Source organism: Pan troglodytes, chromosome 12, assembly GCF_028858775.2.
Source record: "Pan troglodytes isolate AG18354 chromosome 12, NHGRI_mPanTro3-v2.0_pri, whole genome shotgun sequence".
NCBI classification, from domain to species: Eukaryota; Metazoa; Chordata; class Mammalia; order Primates; family Hominidae; genus Pan; species Pan troglodytes.
This window is the reverse complement of record NC_072410.2, coordinates 37,954,805-37,980,376: the sequence shown is the minus strand read 5'-3', so window position 1 is coordinate 37,980,376 and position 25,572 is coordinate 37,954,805. Positions and strand designations below refer to the sequence as shown.

The following is a 25,572-nucleotide window of genomic DNA, read 5'->3' as shown; positions in this document are numbered from 1 at the left end:
ATGATCCTAAACATTTGCCTTTGGTTCTGAAATCTCAACAAAGTATTACTACAGACTTATTAAGAGTTTCTGTGAATCAGTAAGAAATAGAAAACAACCCAAAAGGAATAAAGTCAAAAAATACAAACAGAATTATCAGAAAAGGAAAACTAAATGCCCAATGAGCATATGAAAATATGTCCAACCTTACTAGTAATTTGGAAACAACAAATTAAAACCATGAAAAGATGCCATTTCACACCTATCCAACTGGCAAAATGGTAGCAAAGATATGGAGCTATGGAAACAATTCATATTGCAAGGGGAGTAAAAAATAAGAAAAATTATTTGGCAGTATATATTAAAGTCGGAGGGCATCTTCAATAGCTCAACAATTCACTACTGAATTTGCATCATAGAGAAAAAATCAATCATATTTGTATAAGAAGCCACATTCAAGTCCTTTTTTTATAATTTCAACTTTTAGACTTCTGTGATATTTCATTTTCTGTTCCTGCATTAATTCATTTAAGATAATGGCCTCCCACTGCATCCATGTTGCTGCAAAGAACATATTATTCTTTTTTATGACTAAATAGCATTCCATGGTGTATATATACATTTCCTTTATCCAATCCACTGTTGATGAGTACCTACCTAAGTTGATTCCATATCGTTGCTACTGTGAATAGTGTCAAGAACATTTACAGAAACATTGTTTGTAATAACAAAAGTTGGAAATAACCTAAATTTCCAACTAGAAAATGAGTATATAAATTGATATATTCATAAAATGTAATATAATACACTATGGCCATGAAAATGAATAAACTAGAATAATAATGTCTATCAATATGACTATGTCACACAAACTAATATTGAGCAAAAAAATTACATTTCAGAAGAACTTAAATATTCAAGAAGTAGAATAAAATATGTAAAATTATTAAACAAGCAAATAATTGCATGTATTATTTAGGAATTCATATTTTTTTAAAAAGTATAAAGAAAGGTAGAGAAATTATATGAAATCCAGAATAGAAGTGGCCTTGGGAGTGGAGGTTAGGTAATGAGAGAGAAGTAAACAAGGAAAGGCAGACTGAAGGCTCAGATCATGTAGATAATGTTTTATTTCTTAAGCTGGGTTGTGGATACATGAATATGCGTTGTATTAACTTCATCGCTTTTGTGACTCTTAACTATTTCATAATAATTTTTAAAGTAAAGGTAGAATTCAAGATGACAATTAGAAAATTAGGAAGGTTATTAATCAGTAGCTAATGCGTGCTAATTTCTTGATATATTCAGGAGGAAAAAAGAAGTATAGAATCACTATATTCCCTTAGGAAAATTCGTGGTTTCATGTAAGTGTTAAAATTTTAGGGGAAAAGACTAAAAGGATAAATGATCTGTAGTTTCCAAACAGGCAGAGGAGAAAAAGGATATACAGTCTAATATTTCCATCCAAAAGCAGATAGGAATAAAGAAATCAAAAATGAAGTATAGTAAACCAAAAAGTCAAACTAGAGAGTAGAAAGTAATGCAAATACCTAAATAGGTATAAATATCTCACCTAAGAACAAATAAAAGTGATCAAGTTAGATTTCAAAAACAATTTTTATTTATATGCTATTTAGAAACCAAATGTGCAATACAAAAACAATACAGAAGGTAGAAAATAAAGAAATTCAAAAGATATATGCCATGCAAATATTAATGAAAAGAGAGCTAGTAATAGTTCCAATGTATATCACAAAACAGAGTTTGAAGCAAAAGATTTTATTAAGGATTAAAAGGAAAACTACATGGTATACAAAACAATCCACAAAGAAGAGACACTAATTGTGAAACTGTACACAACTAACAACAAATGTTGAATTTATAAAGCAAAAAATGGAGAAATTTATACAAGAAAAAATTGATAAATCAACATTAATATGGAAAATTTTAACACATCCGATAGAAACTGTCATGAAGCAAACAAAAGTTGCAAAATTGGTAAAAATATAAAATATTCAGACAGTGAAATTAAGAACTTTGGTTTCTATACTTAACAAATATAACAAATGCAAGATTTTCAAGTATCCATGGAACATTTACAAAAATTAGCCATGCATTTAGAAAGACACATATTTCTAAAAGAAGACAGATATTTTCTCTGACCACAATAAAATCTTGGGAATCTATCTTAAAACATTATTTTTTAAACATTTTGGGAAACAAAAAAATGCACTTCTGCACATCCATGTGTTAAAGGGAAAACAAAATGGGAATTTCCGTAAGTGGAAGTAGATGACAAAAACAATATTACATATAAAAACCTGTAGGATGTAGTAATGTGGCACTTAGAGGTAAATTGATGCATATTTGTGGACTTCTCATTCCAGTAATAACAAACTAAGGACTCAGATCAATATTTCCACTAAGAACACCTAGAAAACATAGACAAAATATTTAAGGAAATATATGTTTGAAGGTCTGGAGAATTAATAAAATAGTGAAGAATATTTAGGAGGAAAGGAAAACCTAGAGCAATGAGCCCAGCACTCATGGCCATTTTTTTCCTAGAGGCACCAGAGGAGGAGGCTAAGGGGCTGTGAAGTGAGCCAGACTTTTTGATTGCGTCAAAGGACAAAGGAGACAAAATAAGAACCCAAAGCCCACTAAGTAGGAGGGGAGGCTGGTAAACCCCCTTACTTTAGGTTTGCACTCCAAGGAGATTTATCAAAACAAATAATGCCAGGTAAGAAATAAATAGTTTGTGGAAGAGGTTAAGATGATCCCTGACTACTAGTATCTCTGGATGCCTGCCAGAAAACATAAATCTTATCTGGGGGAACAGAAAAATTTAGCTGCACAAGGAAATGTATACAAGAGAACCCTGGACTACATGTTTAAAAACCAAGAAAAACAGTGTATATTAGAAACAGAGCACAGAGTATCCTGATAATGGATATATGACATTAATTTTAAGATAACTTTAAAATGTTCAAGGAAATAAAAAATTGAGAAAATTGGCAGACAATTTAAATTACTTCAAATAAAATTCTAGAATGTAAAAATATAACTGAGCCAGGCACAGTGGCTTATGCCTGTAATCTCAGCACTTTGGGAGTCTACGTAGGAAGATCACTTGAGCCCAGGAGTTTGAGACCAGACTGGACAACATAGTGAGACCCCCATCATTACAAAAAAGTTAGCCAGGTGGAGTGCTGTACACCTGTAGTCCCAGCTACTCAGAAGGCTGAAGTAAGAGGATCACCTGAGCCCAGGAGGTTGAGACTGCAGTGAGCCATGTTCATGCTACTGCTCTCCAGCCTGAGTAACAAAGTGAGATCCTGTGTCAAAAAAAATGTATATATATAGATACACATATTTATAAGCGTATATATATATAACTGAAAGTAAGAATTCAATATATCAATTTGATGAATTGAAAGTATGAAGAGACAAAACAATAGAAAAGATGGAAGAGAAGATAAGAGGCAGAGATACAGTGACAAGATCTATTAAAGTGTAATTTGAGTCCCAGAAGGAGAGAAGAGTGCAGAATATTTTAATAAACAATGGCTGAGAATTTTCCAAAACAAAAGACATCAATCCACAGATTATATAAACTCTACTAAACCCCAAGCATAATAAATGCAAAGAAAATTCTCTACCTAGACCCATTACAGTAAATTGTGGGGGGGAAAAAAAGAACATATTAAAAACAGATTAACTTCAAAGATGCAACAAATATGCCATTGACTGATTTCTCTGCAGAAATAATGAAATCTGGAAGACATATATTCTAAGTGTGGAAAGCAAATTACTGTCAAAACGTCTCTTAAAAAATAAAGTCAACATTAAGCCTCTTTTAGACAAAGAAGAAATTGAAAATGGAAACCCAAAAATAAATTAAGCAGAATAATGGAGGAACTATATCAAAACTTGTGAGATGCTCCTAAATCCAGAATTAGAGGGAAATGTATAGGCTTAAATATATATGTTATATAAAAAACTATCTAAACTTAGTAATTAAATTCTACTAGAATTTAAAAAATAAAAATAAGAGCAAGAATTAATGACTTAGGAAACACATAATAGACAGGATCCAAAAGACCAAAAGTTGACTTTTTAAACTTAATAAAACTAAAAAATTCCTGCTGAAACTGATTAAATAGAGAGAGAGAGTCTAAAAATATTTATCAAAATGAATAAGGGAATATCATTGCAGATCAGCAGACATTAAAATGAGTGTATTATTAAAAAAAACTTTTGCCAATGAATTTGAAAATTTTAGTGAAATTTAAAGCTCCTCAAAAAACATAACTTTTAAAATTGATAAGCATAAATAGCATTTCTGAATAGTCCAATAATTTTAAAAGAAATTTATTATTAAAAACCCTCCCATAATAAAAGCATAAAAAATAAAATACTTCAAGACAAATATAATAAAAGATATGCAAGATCTCACCACAGAAAAGTATATAATATTACTGAAGGAAATCAAAAATACCTAAATAAAGGATGGATATGCCATATTTATTAAGTGGAAGACTCAATATTGTAAAGATATCAGCTCTCCTCAAGTTGATCTATATATTCAATGCCACCAAATCAAAATACCATTTGGTGTTTTGGGTGGAAATTGACAAGATACTTCTTACTTCTAAAACTTATATATAAATGCAAGGACCAAGAATAACCAAGCCAGGTGTTATATCAGCAAACAATGGCAGAGTAGAAATTCCAAAAATCTATCTCTACACATGTAAGGAAAATCAATGTGCTATGGTGAGTTGAGTCAGATATCTGGGCCAGTGTGACTCAGTGAGTTTGGAGCACAGGTGCAAAACTCTACTTGTTATATAACCTGTTCGTGTAAACTCATACTTGGCTCCTAGCCACTATTGTCTGTAAAAGGTACCATTGCCCTGCTGATGCTGTACATATGGTTCACACCCAGAAAGAGAGAGTGGAGCTGCTGACCCTGTAAGGGAGAGCCATGGGGACGGCAGGAGCTGCGGATCCAGCCGCTGAGAAGGGCTGCAGCCAGAGCGGGCAACCAAGATAAAGACAGAGCAGCCAGAGAATAAAAGCCATATTTTACGTGCCTATGGCCCCCTGAGTGTTCTTTCAGCTATCTGCCATCCGTCCAGCCACTCCCCTCAGACCTCAGCATGGGCTGGAACCTGACACTTGGCGTGACAACACAAAAATAACAGTCTGGCAAAAACTGTCCTAATCAACTTTATCAAAACTCTGGAAAATAACCAAAGGTTTCAGCAACCAAGTGAATGCTTAATAAAGAAAAAGCAGCTGAATCTAGACAGGAGAGCTTTGTGGCATTTTAACTTATCCCAACCCTCATTCTCTAGTTTAGCAATGGTGTGAGTTCCTGGTGCCATAGTGAACAGAAAATATCTTGTTCTTGGGGGATTGTGGTTGTTTGTTTTGGCCTGTCTGGTGGCTCTTTGAAGGACTAGCTCACAGGTCTTAATTTTATTTAATCTAACTAGGAATGCTCCAGGAGAGAGGTACTACCCTGGAAGATTTTGTCAAAATTATATAAAGGCAAATGTATGAGCCACTGCCTCCTGGCCCAAGGGATAACAGTTGAGGCAACTAGCAGACAAAGCAGAAAGCCTGGGAGGAAAGGTGAGAGTAAGATGCTTTGGGAAACAAAAGCTTTGAAAATCTCCTACATATTTTTGGGAATCCAGAAGGACACACTCATGCTCAAGGTTGAGTGTGTACTCACAAAACACATGAGAAGAACTAAGCTCTAACCTCTGGCTAACCTTCAGGCTTGGCCCAACCAGGAAGTGAAGGCTAATGCAGATTTGCAAACTGCCCAGCTGAGTGTTGAAGTCATACCCCAAGGCACACACAGAGCCCATCTGCAAAACCTGGGAAATTTTTGTTGTTGTTTCAGACATTTAATGAAATCTCTGTTGAATTACTAGCTGAACACTAAACTGATTGAATAGAGACATACAACAAAAAATACTGACCTTACAAAATTAGTTTATAAAAGTCTTTAAACAAACCAAAGACAGCAACAAGAAACACTGGGAAGTGGGGACAGTCTAATTTCCAGAGTTGTGACATTATAATATTCTAAATGTCTGCTTTTCAACAACAAAAAATACAAAGCATCCAAAGACATAAGAAATTATGACCCATTCAAAAACAATAAAAACTGACCCTAATGAATGCCAGACATTGGGCTTACTAGACAAAAACTTTAAATCAAATATTTTAAATGTGCTCATACAGTTAAAGGAAACATGAACAAATAACTAAAGGAAAACATGAGAATGATGACTCACCAAAATAGAGAATGTCAATGAGATAGAATTTATTAAAAGGAAACAAGTAGAACTTTTGGAGATAAAAAGTACAATAATTAAAATGAAAAATATACAAAAGGGATACAACAATAGATGTTAAGAAACAGAAGAAAATATCATGAACATGCAGATAGGTCTATTGAGATTACTCAATTTGATGAGCAAAAATAAAAAAATACAAACAGAACCTGCCAGGTATAGTGGCTCACACCTGTAACCCCAGCACTGTAGGAGGCCAAGGTGGTAGAATCATGTGAAGCTAGGAGTTACAGACCAGCCTAGGCAACAAGGTAAGACCCTGCCTCTACAAAAAATAATAATAATAATAATTAGCCTGGCATGGTGGCATGTGCCTGTAGTCCCAGCTACTTCGAAGGCTGAGGCAGGAAGATTGCTTGAGCCCAGGACTTTGAGGTTCCAGTGATCTAAGATCATGCCACTGCACTGTAACCTATGTGGCAGAGCAAGATCCTCTGTCAAAAAAAAAAAAAAAAAAAAAATGGGGGCCCAGCATGGTGGCTTACACCTGTAATCCCAGTACTTTGGGAGGCCAAGGTAGGTGGATCACCAGAGGTCAGGAGTTTGAGACCAGCTTGCCCAACATGGAGAAATCCTGTCTCTACTAAAAGTGCAAAATTTGCCGGGTGTAGTGGTGTATGCCTGTAATCCCAGATACTCAGGAGACTGAGGCAGGAGAACCGCTTGAACCTGGGAGGCAGAGTTTGCAGTGAGCTGAGATTGCACCATTGCACTCTAGCCTGGGCAACAAGAACGAAACTCAGTCTCAAAAAAAAAAAACAAAAAGAAGTTAACAGAACCTAAGATACCTGAGAGATACCATCGACCATACCAACATACACTAATGGAAATCTGAGAAGAGGAGAGAGAAGGGGAAAGAAAGAATATTTGAAGAAATAATGGTCCATACTTCCCAAATTGATGAAAGGTATGAATCTACACATCCAAAGACCTTAATGAATTCTAAGTAGGATAAACTCAAAGACAGCTATACCAAGACACACTATAATCAAACTATCAAAAGACAAGACAAAGAAATAATCCTGAAAGCAGCAAGAGAGAAGTGAATTTTAACAGATAAGAGATTCTCAGTAAAATTAATGGCTGATTCTCATCAGAATCCATGATGTCAGAGGCAATGGAATGGCATATTCAAAGTGCTGTGGGAGAAAGAGGGGGGGACTGTTAACCAAGAATTCTATATCTGGCAAAATGATCCTTCAAAAATGAAGAAAAATTTAAGATATTCCCAGATAAACAAAAACTGAGAAGGTCTGTCACTAGTAGAACTGCCCTACAAGAAATACTAAAAGGAGTTGTTCAGACTGAAATGAAAGGACACTAGACAGTAAACTGAATTCACACAAAGAAATAAATAACCCAAGTAAGCGTAACTACATAGGTAAATATATGTCACTAAGAATATACTTTTGGCTTATAATTTCTCTTTTCATTTTGTATATAATTAAAAAGGCAAAAGCATAAAACAATAATTATAAATATATGTTGGTCATGCAATGTATAAAAATATAGTTTGTGACACAATAACAACACAAGAGAGGGCAGAGCTATGTAGTACCAAATTTTTTATACAACTGAAACTAAGCTGGTATTATTTCAAATTTAAATTTTTATGAATTCAGATGTTAATTGTAGTCCATGACATGATCACTATGAAAACAACTAAAAATATATACAATATAGTAAAAGAAATCAGCAGAGAATCAAAATCAATATCTAACTAACAAAAAGAGGGCAGTGATTGAGGAATTGAGAAACAAAAAGGATATGACATGTAAAAAAATCAGAGAAGTAAATTCTTCCTTATTAGTAATTATATTAAATGCAAATGGATTAAAGTCTCCAATTTAAAGACAGAGATTGGCAGAATGGATTTCAAACACACACACACACACACACACACACACACACACAATTCAGTTACATGCTGCCTACAAGAAATTCACGTTAGATCCAACCAGTGACTAAAAGAGCTGAAGTGGCTATAATAATATCAAGAAAAAAAATAGACTTCAAGACGAAAGTTGTTACAAAAGACAGGGATATAATTTAATGATAAGACAATCATCAAAAAGACATAACAATTGTAAATACATATGCACCTAACAACCAAGTCCCAAAATATATAAATTAAAAACTGATGGAATTGAAGGCAGAGATAGTTCAATGAAAACAGTTGGAAATTTCAATGTCCCATCTTTAATAAGGGATAGAACAATTATGAAAAATAAATAAGTTAATAGAAGACTTCAACAACATTAAAACTAATATTAATAGATTTGGCAGATGTATATAGAATACTGTACCCAACAATATCAGAATAAACATTCTTCTCAAGTACACATAGTACATTCTCCTGGATAGTTTATACATCAGGCCACAAAACAAGTCTCAATAAACTTAAAAAGATTGAGCCATAAAAAGCATCCTTTCAAACACTAAAGGAATAAAATTAGAAATAAATAACAGAAGGAAATATGGACAATTCACAAATATATGGAAATAAAATGATACACTTTTAAGAAATCACAAGGGAAATTAGAAAATACTTTATTCATTTTTTTAAAACTTCAACTTTTACCTTAGATTCAGGTTTCTTAACATTTGCATATTGCATGTTGCTGAAGTTTGGATACAAATGATCCTATCACTGAAGTAGTGAGCATAATACCCAATAGTTAGTTTTTCAACCCTCTCTTCCTCCCCTATCTGGTAGTCTCCAGTGTCCATTTTTCCAATCTTTATGTCCATGTGTACCCATTGTTTAGGTTCCCCTTATAAATGAGAACATGCAGTATTTAGTTTTCTGTTTCTGTGTTAATTTAGTTATAATAATGACCTCCAGCTGCATCCATGTTGCTGCAAAGGACCTGATTATATTCCTTTATGTGGTTGCATCATATTCCATGGTTTATAGTACCACATTTTCTTTATCCAATCCACCATGATGACAGAATCTAGGTTAACTGAATATCTTTGCTATTGTGAATCTTTGCTATTGTGAATACTGCAAGTGCATGTGTCTTCTTAGTAGAACAATTGATTTTCTTTTGGATATATACCCATTAATGGGAATGGTGGATTGAATGGTAATTCCGTTTTAAGTTCTTTCATAAATCTCCAAACTGCTTTTTAAACTGGCTGAATTAGTTTACATTGTGAACAAATGCACAGTTTATACACCAACAGTGTATAAGTGTTCCGTTTTCAATGCAGCCTCACCAGCATCTGTTAATTTTTGACTTTTTAATAATAGCCATTCTGACTGGTGTGAAATGGTATCTCATTGTGGTTTTTATTTGCATTTCTCTGATGATTAGTGATGTTGAGAATTTTTATGTGCTTTTGGACGCCAATATGTCTTCTTTTGAGAAGTGTCTATTCATATCTTTTGTCCACTTTTTAATGGAGTTGTTTTTTGCTTATTGAATTAACTTTCTTATAGATTCTGAAAATTAGACTTTTTCAGATACATATTTTCTCCCATTCTGTAGGTTGTGTTTACCCTGTTGATAGTTTCTTTTTCTGCACAAAAGGTCTTCCACTTAATTTGGTCCCATATATCAATTTTTGGTTTTGTTGCAATTGCTTTGGAGGACTTAATCATAAATTCTTTTCCAAGGCTGATGTCTAAAATGGTGTTTCCTAGGTTATCTTCTAAGATTTTTATAGTTTGAGGTCTTACATTTAAACCTTTAATCCATCTGGAGTTAATTTTGGTATATAGTGAAACATAAGAGTCCAGTTTCATTCTTCTGCGTATAGCTAGTCAGCTATCCTAACACCATTTATTAAACAGAAAATCTTTTCCCCATTGTTTATTAGTGTCAACTTTGTCAAAGATGAGATGACTGTAGGTGTGCAGCTTTATTTCTGGGGTCTCTATTCTATCCTATTGGTCTGTGTGTCTATTTTTGTACCAGTACCATGCTGCTTTGGTTACTGTAGACTTATAGTACAGTTTGGAGTTGGGTAATGTAATGCCCCAGCTTTGTTCTTTTTACACAGGATTGCTTTGGCCATTCAGATTCTTTTTTGGTTATATATGAATTTTAGAATAGTTTTGCAATGATATGGGTAGTTTGATAGGAATAGCATTGAATTTGTATATTGCTTTGGGCAGTGTGGTCATTTTAACAGTATTGATTCTTCAAGTGAATTAGCATAGAATGTTTTTCCATTTGTTTGTGTCATTTATGATTTCTCCTGGTGGTATTTTGCAGTTCTCCTTGTAGAGATCTTTCACCTCCTTGGTTAGATGTATTATTCTTTTTGTGGCTATTGTAAGTGCCATTCCTTTCTTGATTTAGCTCTCAGTTTAAATGTTATCATTGTATAGAAATGCTATTGATTTTTGTGCATTGATTTTATATCCTGAAACTTATTGAAGACATTTATCAGTTTTCTAGTTATAAAATCAAATGGTTGGAGAAGAAAGATTGTTTGAGTTCTTCTTTTCCTATTTGGATGTCTTTTATTTTTTTCTCTTGCCTGATTGCTTTGGCTATGATTTCCAGTACTATGTTAAAAAGGAGTGATGAGAGTAGGAATCCTTGTCTTGTTCCAGTTCTCAAGGAGAATGGTTCCAGCTTTTTCCCATTCAGTGTGATGTTGGCTGTGGATCTGTCATAGGTGATTCTTAATATTTTGAAGTATGTCCCTTCAATGCCTAGTTTCTTTTTAAATAATTTTTGTCATGAAGAAATGTTGGATTTTATCAAAAGCGTTTTCTGTGTCTATTGAGATGATCATATGCTTTTTTATTTTAATTCAGTTTTTGTGGTGAGTCACATTTGCTGATTTGTGTATGTTGAACCAACATTGCATCCCAGGAATGAAGCCTACTTGGTCATGGTGAATTAACTTTTTAATATGCTGCTGGATTCACTTTCCTAGTATTTTGTTGAGAATTTTCGCATCTATGTTCATCATAGATATTGGCCTGACGTTTTCATTTTTGTTGTGTCTGTGCCAGATATTGGTATCAGGATGATGCTGACTTCACAGAATGAGTTAGAGAGGAGTCCTTCCTTTTTTGATTTTTTGGAATAGTTTCAGTAGGATTGGTACCAGCTATTCTTTGTACATCTGGTAGAATTCCACTGTGAATCTTTCTGGTCTAGGGCTTTGCTTGGTAGGATTTTTATTCCCAATTCAATTTCATTACTCATTATTGGTCTGTTCAGGATTTCTGTTTTTTCCTGGTTCAATCTTGGGAGTGTCTTGGGTGTGTCTCCAGAAATTGATCCATTTCCTCTAGACTTTTCATGTTTCAGTGCATAGAGTTATTAATAATAGTCTCTGAGGATCTTTCGTATTTCTGTAGGATTGGTTGTGATATCACCTTTGTCATTTCTGATTGTGTTTATTTGGATCTTCTCTCTTTTTTCTTTGTTAATATAGTTAGTGGTCTATGAATCTTGTTTATCCTTTCAAAAAACAAACTGTTTTATTAATTCTTTTTTTTTTTGCTGTTCAAGGTTTATTGGGGGTTTTAGTTGGTATGACACTTGGATAGTTGGTTGTATTGTTTATATGTAGATCTTTTCACATTATATTGTAATGTACACTATTGACATATATAGATCACAAAATAAGATCCTTTGGAACAATTATGCACAAGACATACGATACTGGATTTATACACTGGATCCCAGAATGTGACTGATTGGGAAAGAATGTTGGACTAGGAATGTCCAGTGAAGGAGCCAGGAAGTTATATAAGACACACTAAACATCCATCTGGCTCAAGGGGCAACTGCAGCATGTGCAGCATTGGCAGTGGTGCCTCAGAGGTGGTAGAACTATTTCATACTGACCAGTTTAGGACTACACAAGATTAGTACCATCTAGCATCAGGATATAGCTGTAGGATTTTACAAACCATTCCTATGTCCAACTTCAGGAATTGATGTTTTTCCCAGTGCATCTTAAAATATTACTGCTTTGATCACAGATCAGATAAAAAGGACAACATGCACAACCTCCAACTAAAATCCTATTGTAGCCTAGACAGTGAAATGATCTGACATCAGAAGACTTTAAAATTGCAGGTCTTCTAGTTCTAGATCCTTGAGGAATCTCCACACTGTCTTCCACAATGGTTGAACTAGTTTACAGTCCCACCAACAGTGTAAAAGTGTTCCTATTTCTCCACCTCCTCTCCAGCACCTGTTGTTTCCTGACTTTTTAATGATACCATTTGACCCAGCCATCCCATTACTGGGTATATACCCAAAGGATTATAAATCATGCTGCTATAAAGGCACATGCACACATATGTTTATTGCAGCACTATTGACAATAGCAAAGACTTGGAACCAACCCAAATGTCCATCAATGGTAGACTGGATTAAGAAAATGTGGCACATATACACCATGGAATACTATGCAGCCATATAAAAGGATGAGTTCATGTCCTTTGTAGGGACATGGATGAAGCTGGAAACCATCATTCTCAGCAAACTGTTGCAAGGACAAAAAAACCAAACACCGCATGTTCTCACTCATAGGTGGGAATTGAACAATGAGAACACTTGAACACAGGAAGGGAAACATCACATACTGGGGCCTGTTGTGGGGTGGCAGGATGGGGGAGGGAAAGCATTAGGAGATATACCCAATGTAAATGACGAGTTAATGGGTGCAGCACACTAACATGGCACATGTATACATATGTAACAAACCTGCACGTTGTGCACATGTACCCTAGAACTTAAAGTATAACAATAAATAAATAAACAAAAATAAAATTGCAGGTTTTTTGGATTCCCCAAAGTGTAACTGCACTCTTCTTCAAACAGATCTCTTCCTCAGGAGTCAGACTCACCTTCACAAGGTCTGAGATTCCATTCTGTCCCAAAATGCAAGGAACATTAAGGAAGACATTATCCTTTATTCCATAGAGACCCTTAATCATGGTGGAAATTAGGTGCACCCGCCTAAGATTCTTCATTATACTTTCTGCCAAATCTGCCACAGAGGGTCCAATGTCCCAGCCTTTGAGTTTGATCACCTCATAAGCACTCTCAACCACCTACATGTGAACCTCTTTCCACTGTTACTTATCTGTATCAGTCCCTAAATCTGGGTGCAGAGTCTTCAGGGAGACATCAGCAACATTCACTCCACTCCATACAGGCACACTGGAATCTCCACGTTCCCCAAGGACCCACCCATGACAGCTTAATGGGTGAACTCCCAGCCCTTCCCCCATCAGGTAACGGAATCAGGCTGAATCCAGATTGCAACCACTTCCAATAATACAGTTTTTGGGGAAGCCATTTATCTTCCAAGCCACATAGGTCAAGATATCCACTGGATTTGAAACAATAAGCAAATTGCAGTTCGTGCTGTATTTTACAACATTAGGAATGATGAATTTAAAGATGTTCACGTTAGGCTGGACCAAATTAAGACGGCTTTCTCCCTCTTGCTCACATGCCCAAGCAGTGATAATGACCAGCTTGGAATTTGCAGTTACATTATAGTCTTTGCCAGAGACAATCTTTGGTGTTCTAAGGAAAAAGCTGCCATGTTAGAGATCCATCATCTCTCCCTTCAGTTTATCTTGCAGTTAAACTGCCCGTCAGTTGTGGCATGGCACAGGCCATGCCAACAGCACCAACCCCGACAACTATAATCTTATCCTGGGGAGGTCTCTTCTTCCTATAGAAGATTATGAATCAGCTGATCCTTGAGAGTTGCCATATTGGACTTGGAACCAAAAGGAATCAGGAATGCATGTCCGGCAGGCATCGGTGGCACGTGGCAATGAGATCCGGACTTGGTGGCAGTGGCTCCAGCGCCTGGCTTTATTAATTCTTTGTATGGATTTTGGGGTCCCAATTTCATTTAGTTCTGCTCTGATTTTAGTTATTCTTTTTCTTCTGCTAACTTCAGGATTTGTTTGTTCTTGTTTTTCTAGTTCCTCTAATTGCAATATTAGATCATGAATCTAATTCTCAATGTACGAATTTAGCACTATAAACTTTTTTTTTTGAGACAGGGTCTCACTCTGTTGCCCAGGCTGTACTGTGGTGGAGTGATCATGGCTCACTGCAGCCTCAGCCTCCCCAGGGTCAGGTGATCCTCCCTCCTGTACCTCCCAAGTAGCTGGGACTGCAGGCACACACCACTATGCCTGGCTAATTTCTGTATTTTTTGTAGAGACAGGGTTTTGTCAGGTTGCCCAGGATGATCTCAAACTGAGTTCAAGTGCCCTCCACCTCCGCCTCCCAAAGTGCAGGGATTACAGGCACTGCACCCAGACACACTGTAAACTTTTAACACTGCTTTGCTGCATCCCAGAGATTTCAGCATATTGTGTCTCTCTTTTCATTTGTTTCAAAGAAGTGTTTTATTTCTGCCTTAATATGTTGTTTACCCAAAAGTCACTCAGAATAAAGTTGTTTAGTTTCCATGTAATTGTGTGGTTTTGAGAGATCATGGTATTGATTTCTATTTTAATTCCACTGTTGTCTGAGAGTATGCTTGGTATGATTTTGATCTTTTTGCATCTATCAAATCTATTATGGTTGAGCATGTGGTTGATCTTAGACTGTGTTCCATATACAGATGAAAAAAATGTATATTCTGTGGTTGATGGGTGGAGTATACTGTAGATAGCTCTTAGATCCAATTGATTAAGTGTCTAATTTATGTCCAGAATTTTTTTGTTAGTTTTCTGCCACAATGATGTGTCTAATACTGTCAGTGGGATCTTGAAGTACCCCCACTATTATGATGTGGCTTTCCAAGTCTTTTTGTAGGTCTTGAAGTAGTTGTTTTATGAATCTGGGTATTCCAATGTTGGGTGCATCTATATTTAGGATAGTTAAGTCTTTTTGTTGAATTCAACCCATTACCATTATGTAATGCCCTACTTTGTCCTTTGTTACTGTTGTCAATTTAGTCTTATTTCTACAATATAAGAATAGTCACTTCCTCTTCTCTTGTTTTCCTTTTGCATGATAGATCTTTCTCCACCCCTTTACTTTGAGCCTATTGGTTTTGTTGCGTGAGAAATGGGTCTCTTGAAGACAGATGGTTGGGTCTTATTTTTTTATCCAACTTGCTACTCTGTGCCTGTTAAATGGGGTGTTTAGACCACTTATATCCAAGGTTAATATTGATATGTAAGGTTTTGATCCTATTGTGATGTTTTTAGCTGGTTGCTTTGTAGTCTTGATTGTGTAGTTGCTTTATAGAATCTATGGGCTCTGGACTTAAGTGTGTCTTTGTGGTAGCAGGTATCACTCCTTCATTTCCGTGTTTAGAGCTCTTTTATGAATCTTTTGTAATGCTAGTCTAGTGGTAAAGAATTGCCTTAGCAATTGCTTATCTGGAAAAGCTTTTATTTCTCCTTTGCTTATGAAGCTTAGTCTGACAGGATATGAAATTGTTGGTTGGAATTTCTTTTCTTTAAGAATGCTGAATATAGTTTTGTCATCTCTTCTGGCTTGTAATGTTTTTGCTGAGAAGTCTTCTGTTAGCCTGATAGGATGACCTTTGTAAGTGATCTGACCTTTTCCTCTAGCTGCCTTTAAGAATTTTTTTTTTCACATTGATCATGGAAAGTTTGATAACTATGTGTCTTGGGGATGGTCATCTTATATAGTATCTCCCAGGGTTTCTCTGAATTTCTTGAAATTGCATGTCAACCTCCCTAGCAATATTGGGAAAACTGTCATGGACTATATTCTCAAATATGTTACCCGAGTTGTTTACCTTTTCTCCTGTCTCAGGAATGCCAGTATGGCATAGGTTTTATCTATTTGCATAATCTCATATTTCTCATAGGCTTTGTCCATTTTTTAAATTCTTTTTTCTTTATTTTTGCCTAACTGGGTTGTTTTGAGGGACAGTCTTTGAGCTCTGAAATTCGTTTTTTGACTTGGCCTAGTATGTTGTTGATGCTTCCAATTGTATTTTGAAACTCCTGTAGTGAATTTTTCAATTCCAGGAGTTCAGTTTTGTTTTTTCTTCATATAGCTATGTCATCTTTCAACTCTTGGATCATTTTACTGGCTTCTTTGGACTGGATTTCAACTTTCTGTTAGATCTCATTGTTTCATTGCCATCCAGGTTCTGAATTCTATGTCTGTCATTTCAGACATTTCAATCTGGTTGGATACATTGCAATCTTTTAGAGGTAAGGAAACACTGATTTTTTGAATTGCCAGAATTCTTGTGCTGATTCCTAATTATCCAAGGGGGCTAGTGTTTATCATTTTCAAGTTTCTGTCATTTCGTTGAGGCTTTTTATTTTTGTATTCCTGTTTTCCTTTGAGGGCTTGACTGTGGTGTATGTTGTGTATAGTTCATTGGCTTTGTTTCTGGGTGCTTTCAGAGAGCCAACACTTTGCACAGGTTTCTTAGTTGTAGCTAGTTTCCCACATTGGCTTTCACAGATGTTGTGTGATTAATCAATGGCATTAGAATTCAAAATTGTTTTTGCCTTTTGGGATAAGGAGGGGTACTGTTTTTTGACCTAGGTGGTGGTACATGTGCACATTTGCATTGTGAGAATTCATTGAGCCATACACTAATAATATGTATTTTTCTGTATATATGTTAGACTTTAATTTTTTAAGTGTTTAAAAACTGATCTATAATGTCGTTAGAAGTTAGGATAATGATTACCTGTGGGAAGAAGGAAGGGGAAATCATTGCGGTGGAGAGAGGCATGAGAGAAATGTCTCTAGTGTATCAGCACAGGTCTCTTCTCAACCGCAGGTATTGATTTGTGATCATTTGTAGAGCTGTATATTCGGTTTTTGCACTTTTCTGTGTGGGTCATGGTAAAAATATTTTAAAAACAAGAAATAAGGAAAACATACTTGTACTCCTATTGGAATGAGGATTCAAAATGTTTATATATCCTAAGCAAGAGTCTACTGTATTTATATTTCTTCATATTGATTTTGCTTTAAAATAGCATAAGATGATATTGTGTTCTTGCTGTTCAATTCAGGGTGCAGTCAATTTCACTGGGGCAAGGACAAGGACCTATTGCTGAAAAAATGATCAAGGATGCAATGAAATCAGGAAACTGGGTATTTTTGCAAAATTGCCATCTTGCTGTTTCTTGGATGTTGGCAATGGAAGAGCTCATTAAAACCTTCACAGATCCAGGTATGTTGAGCATATAGCCCTTGCATAATAATAACACTTTTATGTAACCTTTTCTTGTTGAATTCATTCCTTATAGTAATTCATTATTGTAGGCACTGTGTTTCCATATATGAAAGAGGAGAAATTTGAGGCCTAGACAGATTTAGCTAATTTACACAACCAGGGTTTGATAAAAGGCCTTCAGAATTCCAAGGTGAGGCTAGGATCCACTGGATCATTTCTGTTTCTTATTGCCTTCTATGAGAGGTCATTTGAATTTGAAATATATTACTTATAGGCATAATAAAAAGAAAAATATACTTAGGACAAACAAAGGAAATTAAATCCTTCCCTATAAAATGAGAAATGTAAAGGAACAGAGTTCAAATTACCACCAATTCCCTTAGAGTAGTGTTTTACCACCTTTTATCTTCTGTAACCCGCATGGCAAGTAACCTTTACATGTGCCTCAGAGCCACAGCCAACCCATGGGCGTGCTCAGCATTACTCATAGTTGCTAGCACTAGTTTTATCTCACCACTTTTTTGCCTACTCAAGAAAGTGTAATGGGCTGCAAAGAGAGGAAGTGGAATTAGAATCTACTCATTTTAAAGTGTTACTATAAAAATAACCAAAACCTCAGCAACTATTTTATTGGTAACAAATTGTGTGGGTCCCACTCTACCACTCTGCTGTGAAGCCCTGGGAGAGAACCTCCAGGCAAGCATATCCAGAGAGAGCCCTTTCTCTGAGGCCTTTATTTGTGCCCTCCCTACAGAAAGCTTTCTGGAAAGGTGAAAGCTCTGCAGATGATCTTGCAAATCACTTTATTTAGTGCTGCTTATTAAGGTGAAGAGCTGCTCCTTTACAGAGTCCCCAGTCTGCACTGGTCACTGAGCCAGCTCAGGGTTTAGCAGCCTTCCCCTAAAAGCCCTTCACTTCCTGGCCCCCTGCCCTCACCCACAAGCCTTCTGCAGGCTGCTTCTGACAAAGGTAAGGACTCATTTTTATCCACCATTCAGAATCTCCACTATTTCCACTCTTTTGCAGTCAAATAAGAGATGGCCTGCTTCCTGCTGGGCCTGTGGCTTATTTCTACTTAAATAATTAAAGAGAAATGACAAGGAGGTCTTCAGTACTGGTCAGGGGTCCCCAGTGATTAGGAATATAATTAAGAAAAAAATGCTAGAGAGGCAGCAAAAAAGCAATTTACTGTGGTGGTACTACATGAGGCTCCAGAATACGGAGATGCCATTCAGTTTCACTATAACTAGGACAAGGACATTTGCCAGTTCTTCAAGGAGACTGGATCGGCTAATGAAGCCAGCTGAAGTTGTTTGTGTATTTTAAGTGCTTACTAAACTTAAGTGGATAGAAAAAATCCTCTTCTGGCCCTTGCTATAATCATTTATCGCCTAACCATTTAAGTTCTGATGTTTAACTTGAACCAGTAGGAAATAAAATACATTCAGGTAATAAGCTGAAAATACAAAAGGAAGAAAAAGAAAAAAAAAAAACAAATAAAACCTCAGAACTTGAAATCCTAACACCTCCATAGAGTTCTGCCCCACCACTTCCTGACTGTGCATGTCATATCTTTTTTCTGGGCCAGTTTCCCCAGCTATAAAATGGCTACATGACATCATCATGAAAAGTCCTTTACTAAGATGATTTCTAAGATGCTCTTCTAGTCCAGCCCTAAAATTCTATGATGTCTATGAAAGTTAAGAAGCTTGGTGCTTTTGCAATTATAAGAACAAAAGCATGGAAAAAATCCTTCTCCAAACCTGGCCTTCTTCTTTCTTTGGTTTTTTGGTTACTGAAATCATTGGCCCTAAGACTTTGGTTGTTGTTTGATTTCTTTGCCTAATAGTTTTTACTATGCAAACAGTGTTAGTGTTGCTCTAGAATTTGGTAGAACTAACTTTTAATTTGGGCTATTTAATGTGGCTTGTGAATTTAGATTACCAAACCAAGAAGCATGAAATCAGCTTTGATTTGTTGTCATTCATTCCATAAATAATTAAGGGCCTAGTGTACCATGTATTGTTCTAGGATATGTTGATAAACAAAAGAACCATAGATATTTGTCCTCGTAGAGTTTCCATTCTAGTTGGGGGGAGACAGACAATGAATAAACCACATGGTAAATAAGTAACGTATACGTTGTGTTAGAACATGGTTGTGCTTTGGAAAAAATAAAAAGGAGAGTAAGGTAAGGAGGATCAGAAAGATTGAGATGGGATGTGAGTAGGGAGCAAGGAAGATAGCAATTTTAAGTGGTTTAATCTGAGTAGTCCTCTTTCAGAAGGTGATATTTGACCAAGACATGAAGAAAGTGAGGGAATCTGAGGGAACAGCCAGGGCAAAGGCCCTAGTGAGGGAGCCAGCCTAGCATGTTTGAGAAACAGCATAATACGTACTTAAAAACCAATGCCAAGGAATTTGTCCTTGAATGATGCCTGTGTCTTCCTGTGATGGGAACAATGATTTTTCCAACTTTACTTTGGCCTTTTGAACCTACAGTGGAGCTCATTCTTTCTTGGGTCCTCTGTCCATATCTCAGAAAGTAAGTGCATTGACTTAACATGCTAATGCCACACATGGGGTCTCTCCATATCCTGGTTCCCTTGTTTCCTTTGCAACTTTTCTGCTGAGGGGAGAATTCTTTTCTCAGTAGGGGTTTTTGGCCATTTTCATGCAACTTGTATTAAATTGAATGGTCAAAAAATCCTCATGAGAATAAATACATGGGCAATAACTGCCCTCTTTTTCAACTGAAAATGTTTCCCATTTCAAAGATAAGGCCCTTAATAGTTCAGCAAGTATTAAAAATTAACGTGTTCCTAATTTATTTACCCAAATGTGCCTGCTTCTAGACTGCCAAACCTTCCTAACGTGAAGTTTCTAAAACAATGCATCTTACTCCCATTTTGAAACAGTTTACACTATACTTGTAATAGATTAACTAGATCTTTAAACAAAGCTTATAGCATTTTTTCCTTCTCTAGAATAATCATTTCTTATACAAAAGTGCTACTACCAACTAAACATTTTCCTTTTTTTTTTTTTTTAATCTTTGTTTTAAGCAGATAGTGCTATCAAGGACACTTTTCGACTTTTTTTAAGCTCCATGCCTAGTAATACATTTCCTGTTACAGTTCTTCAAAATTCTGTCAAGGTAATGTATGCATGTGGTTGGAACAATGTGAAATGGTTGGTTTCAGAATATTCACCTAGTGCCTCCCAGGAGATCAGAGCCTGCACAGAAGCATGTGGAGGTCTGTGTGGCCAGCATGGGGAGGTGAAGTCAGTATCTTTTCACCTATAACAAGCAGAGAAATGATTTCCCAACCCCATCCTTGCATATTCTAGTCCTATGGGTCATTCAGCTCTCCCAGCTGTCACCCTCACAAGAAAATGTTAAGGGTACAGAGTGATGAGAAGAGAACCCCTTCCAGTGTTAAGGGAACGTTTCAGCATTTGAGAGACAGGAAGGCCTACAAGCCATACTAGTATGGCTGCTGGATTTCAATGCTGGAAGTTTATGATCTGTGGCAAGCCTCTGCATATGAGGAACAAGAGGTGCTTCTTCCCTCCCTGTCCCACATCATGGGACATCAGGGGACAAACTATGGAACAATGCCCTATGTCGGGATGATGCAAAATTCAATGAGGAAACCCTGAGCATGCTTTCTGACCTGCGTTTAGAAAAAATGGACACTAAATGGAAGTGTCTGAGGTTCTTGTCACGTGGTTCAACCACTGTAGGTCTGAGAAACCTGCCATTCCCTATTCTTCCTGGACTGTGCCTGAGCAAGATACAAAGCAGGCTCGAACATGCCAGGAATGGTCCCCACCTCCCCATGAACATCAGCTATCTACATCATTTCAATGGCTTCAGCCTATGTGTGTTATTCAGAAATAATGCAAATCTATAAAATCACTCTCTCTGCCACATATATTCTATCTAAATCCAGGTGACCAATGAGCCTCCAAAAGGCTTACGTGCAAATATCAGACGAGCATTTACTGAAATGACACCTTCGTTTTTTGAAGAAAATATACTTGGAAAAAAATGGAGACAAATAATATTTGGCATTTGTTTCTTCCATGCAATTATTCAGGTACACTCAACTCTGCTTTTTAATAGCAACAAGGAAGTGTATTATGAAATAAATAAATAGTAATAATTAAGTGAAAGCTTGTAAATGTCATTGTGAAATGCTGAAGGCCCCATTCTGTGTCTGAACCCAAGTTGTTTTCATTCAATCTCTATACTCCCCTTTCCTTTGTATTTCACAGCTTCAGCTCTCACCTCTTGTCTGATCTGCCTACAGAATACCATCAATTGGATGAATGCAGTAGGTTCAATTCAGTTCAACAAGCACAAAATAGATTTCCTCATAGGTGGCATATTTACTATATTAGCTTCCCAGTTTTCAAACGTGTGTGGTCTACAGAGAAAGAAAGAAAGAAAGAAAGAATGAATGAATGAATGAATGAATGAATCAGACTGTGCACAGTGGCTCATCCTTGTAATCCCAACATTTTGGGAGGCCAACATGGGCAGTTCGCTTGAGCCCAGGAGTTCAAGACCAGTCTGGGCAACACAGCGAAACCCCATCTCTACAAAAGTTTTGAAAAATAGCCAGCCAGGCATGGTGGCACACACCTGTAGTCCCAGCTACTCAGGAGGCTGAGGTGGGAGGATTGCTTGAGCCTGGGAGGTCAAGGCTGAATGAACAGTGATTGTGCCACTGCACTCTAGCCTGGGTGACAGAGAAAGACTCTGTCTCAAAAAAAAAAAAAAAAGAAAAGAAAAGATGCCAGATATAAGATAAATAGGTTAAAAGGTCTTAGAGGAGGTCTGACAGGTTGGGATCAGAGATTCTGGGTGAGGCCCTTTTTCCGCTAACAAAAGCAGCTGAGATGAGGAAGTAGTTTAAGCTTTAGGAAAATTTTGAGATCAAGAGCTGGGAACTTGGAATCAAACCTCTGGCATAATTATCAGTTTCAAATTTAAGAAATTAAGGTAGGATAGGGAGATAACAAAGGAAGTTGGGGGAGGATTTCATGATGGTATGCCGTGAAACAAAAAAATATGATTCTGTGTGTGGCATAACTGAAAAATCATGGACAGACTCCTTAAAACAGTAGGGAGTAGCTCTCTCCACCAGATGGATGATTACAGGGTCAGTATTTTTATGCCAAAAGACTGTAGGTGAAATTTTTTTTTTCTGCTTTGATGAGAAAATGCTTTATTTTATCCTGAAGGAAAAGTGTTCTTTTGACAGGTCTTTCAAATTTCTGGTAATAGCAAAATTTCTTTTGGAAATATGGGGAGGAGCCAGTATTGAAGGAAGAGGTGCTTTCTCTGTTTGGTGAAAGCCTAGCTGAAGTTGAGCCACATGATTTTACTGATTTTGCAGTGTGGGGATGCCCATTTTCAATGAAAACTTCTTTTTAGTTTCCAATATTTTACACAAAATTAATTTTATCAAATTTTATTTCAGATCATTTTCATTTTTCATTTTAGGAGAGAAAGAAGTTTGGCCCCCTTGGTTGGAATATCTGCTATGAATTTAATGACAGTGACAGGGAATGTGCTTTACTGAACCTCAACCTCTATTGTAAAGAAGGAAAGATTCCCTGGGATGCACTAATTTACATTACGGGTGAGTACATCCTTGTGGCCAGGCCTTCCGTCTATGTACCACAAAGTTGTTGGTTTACTCCCACCTGGCCCTTACAAAGATGGTGTCCTCCCCCAGTGTTTAATGGTGGTGATGATGATTTTTTATGTTCCTTGTGTGAAGACAAGATTGTGACAAAAATATATAAGGACATCATGAGAATATTCACACACACAAAATTGGACAGCTGCTTTCTCAAATAATAATAATAGGAAAAATAGTGCTTGCTACATGCCAAGCACTATTTTAAGCACTTCCCAAGAATTAGCAGATTTAATCCTCTTAATAACCTTACAATGTGAGGACTATTATTATCACCGTGCTACACATGAGAAAACTGAGGCACACCATTTACAAAGTGCTGGGGCCAAGATTTGAACCCAAACAGTGTAGCCTCCAGAGTCCATGATCTTAAATTCAAAAGAACCTAAACATTAATTGACTAGTAGAGACCTGTTAATTCAGATATACCTGTAAAAAAGGAAAAATCTTTCAGGAATTAAATTTTTGGTAAATATTAACTGTGACTACATAGGGATCTTGTTGCCAAAATTAGAACCAATTTGGACCATGTGGGCTCAAGTAGTAAGGGAGAGGATATTTGCACTGGGAAGTGGGGGAAGGAGGAGCTCTGAAAAGGGACAGAAAGGAAATCGATGATTTTCATTGGCAAGTAAGGGAAATGGAGAACAGCAGAAGGGTATCAGGTGATCTAGAGCCTAAAAGGTAAAATGAAACCTTAAAACATGTTTGAGATGAAGGCAGCAAAATAACAGTAAAAATAGATTAGGACCAGTCCCCAGAGTGAACCAATAGGGAAAGGCCTGGAATTTGGGAGGTTATTTTGTACTCCTGCCCCAAGCCATCCCAATGGGGCCAAAATTGCTTAGCAAAGTGGTGATGTAGGCAAAATTGTTCTCTGGTATCCTCTGCTTACCCTGAGTTTTCCTGTTTCTCATTTTCCTTTTCCTTCTCCCTCTCCTAGAATCCTTGATGTTTCAGGTTACTTCAGTCTGTACTGCTGTGGAAGTAATTGTGGAGGTAAAAAGTAATTTGCCAGACTGATCTATAGATTTAATGCAATCCCTATGTAACAGCAGATTGTTACACCCAGATCAACTAGCATGTTGCAGGAATTGATAAGCTGATTATAAAATTCATATGAAAATGTGAAGGGCCTCAAATGGCAAGAACAATCTTGAAAAAAAGAATGAAGTCAAAAGAGTAACGTTTCCCAATTTCAAAACTTACTGCAAAATTATAACAAGTCATTGTGGCACTGGCATAAGAATAGACATAGATTTTGACTTGGCAGTGGTGACCATAGCTTTATCACATTTTTTGTTTCTGGCATGAAGGGAACAGAGCCTTTATCAGGTCGATTTCTTTTTATGTGGCACCCATCCACTGTTCCCTCCAGGCCAGCACCTAGTCTTGGTCAGAAGAGTCTCAGAGCTGTCAAAAAGTTGTGCTGAAGAAAACAGGACATCTCAGCAACAAATATCCCGAAGTATTGCTGTAAATAGGACTGATTTTATGGGAAAATTAAGAAAGGTGTTCTAGTTCTTACAAATTTGGATCTTCAATCTGTGTTGAAAATTCCATTTCTGGATCTAGTTTGAGGCACTAAGAAGGATAAGACATCAATTTGCAAGGAGCCCTTGCCAGGGTAACATCAATTCTGCTAAAATTGAAGCAGAACAAGCATCAAATTTACAGTGAAGCTTGTGTGGAAGAAAGGCAAAATATTGATACTTTACAAAAAGTTTATAAGGACAATGCCCCAAACAAATCAGTAGCAGTTTATAAATGGATAACTAGTTTTAAGAAGGGCCAAGACAGTGTTTAAGATGAAGCCCACAGCAGCAGGCCATCCACATCAATGTGCAAAGAAAAAATTAATCTTGTTCATGCCTTCACTGAAGCGCACCAACAATTAACAGCAGAAACAACAGCCAACACCATAGATATTTCAATAGGTTCATTTTACACAATATTGACTGAAAATTAAAGTTGAGCAAACTTTCCACTCCATAGGTGCCAAAACTCTTACATCCAGATCAGAGGCAGACAAGAGCAAAGCTTTCAATGGAAATTTAAGCAAGTGCAGTCAAGATCCTGAAGCATTTCTTTGAAGAATTATAACAGGAGATGGAACATGGCTTTACCAGTAAAATCCTGAAAACAAAGCACAATCAAAGCAATGGCTACCAAGGGATGGAAGTGGTCCAGTCAAAGCAAAAGCAGACTAGTCAAGAACAAAGCTCATGGCAACAGTTTTTTGGAATGCTCAAGGCATTTTGCTTCTTGACTTTCTGGAGGGCCAAAGAATGATAACATCTGCTTATTATGAGAGTATTTTTAAAAAGTTAGCCAAAGCTTTAGTAGGAAAGTGCCTAAGAACA

At 36.6% G+C, this 25,572-nt stretch overlaps 1 protein-coding gene and 1 pseudogene across 1 annotated transcript in view; one reads left to right on the top strand and one right to left on the bottom strand.

Moving 5' to 3' along the window:
- The window catches only part of DNAH6 (dynein axonemal heavy chain 6), a 303,630-nt gene that overhangs the window by 248,231 nt on the left and 29,827 nt on the right, over positions 1 to 25,572 (top strand). Inside the window, exons 65-68 of the mRNA XM_515578.8 lie at positions 17,332 to 17,492; positions 20,564 to 20,652; positions 21,452 to 21,598; positions 23,011 to 23,149. Of these exons, the coding sequence (XP_515578.6) occupies positions 17,332 to 17,492; positions 20,564 to 20,652; positions 21,452 to 21,598; positions 23,011 to 23,149 (536 nt within the window). The remainder of the gene's footprint in view (positions 1 to 17,331; positions 17,493 to 20,563; positions 20,653 to 21,451; positions 21,599 to 23,010; positions 23,150 to 25,572) is intronic.
- On the bottom strand, positions 12,085 to 14,094 carry LOC104005059 (L-lactate dehydrogenase A chain-like; annotated as a pseudogene).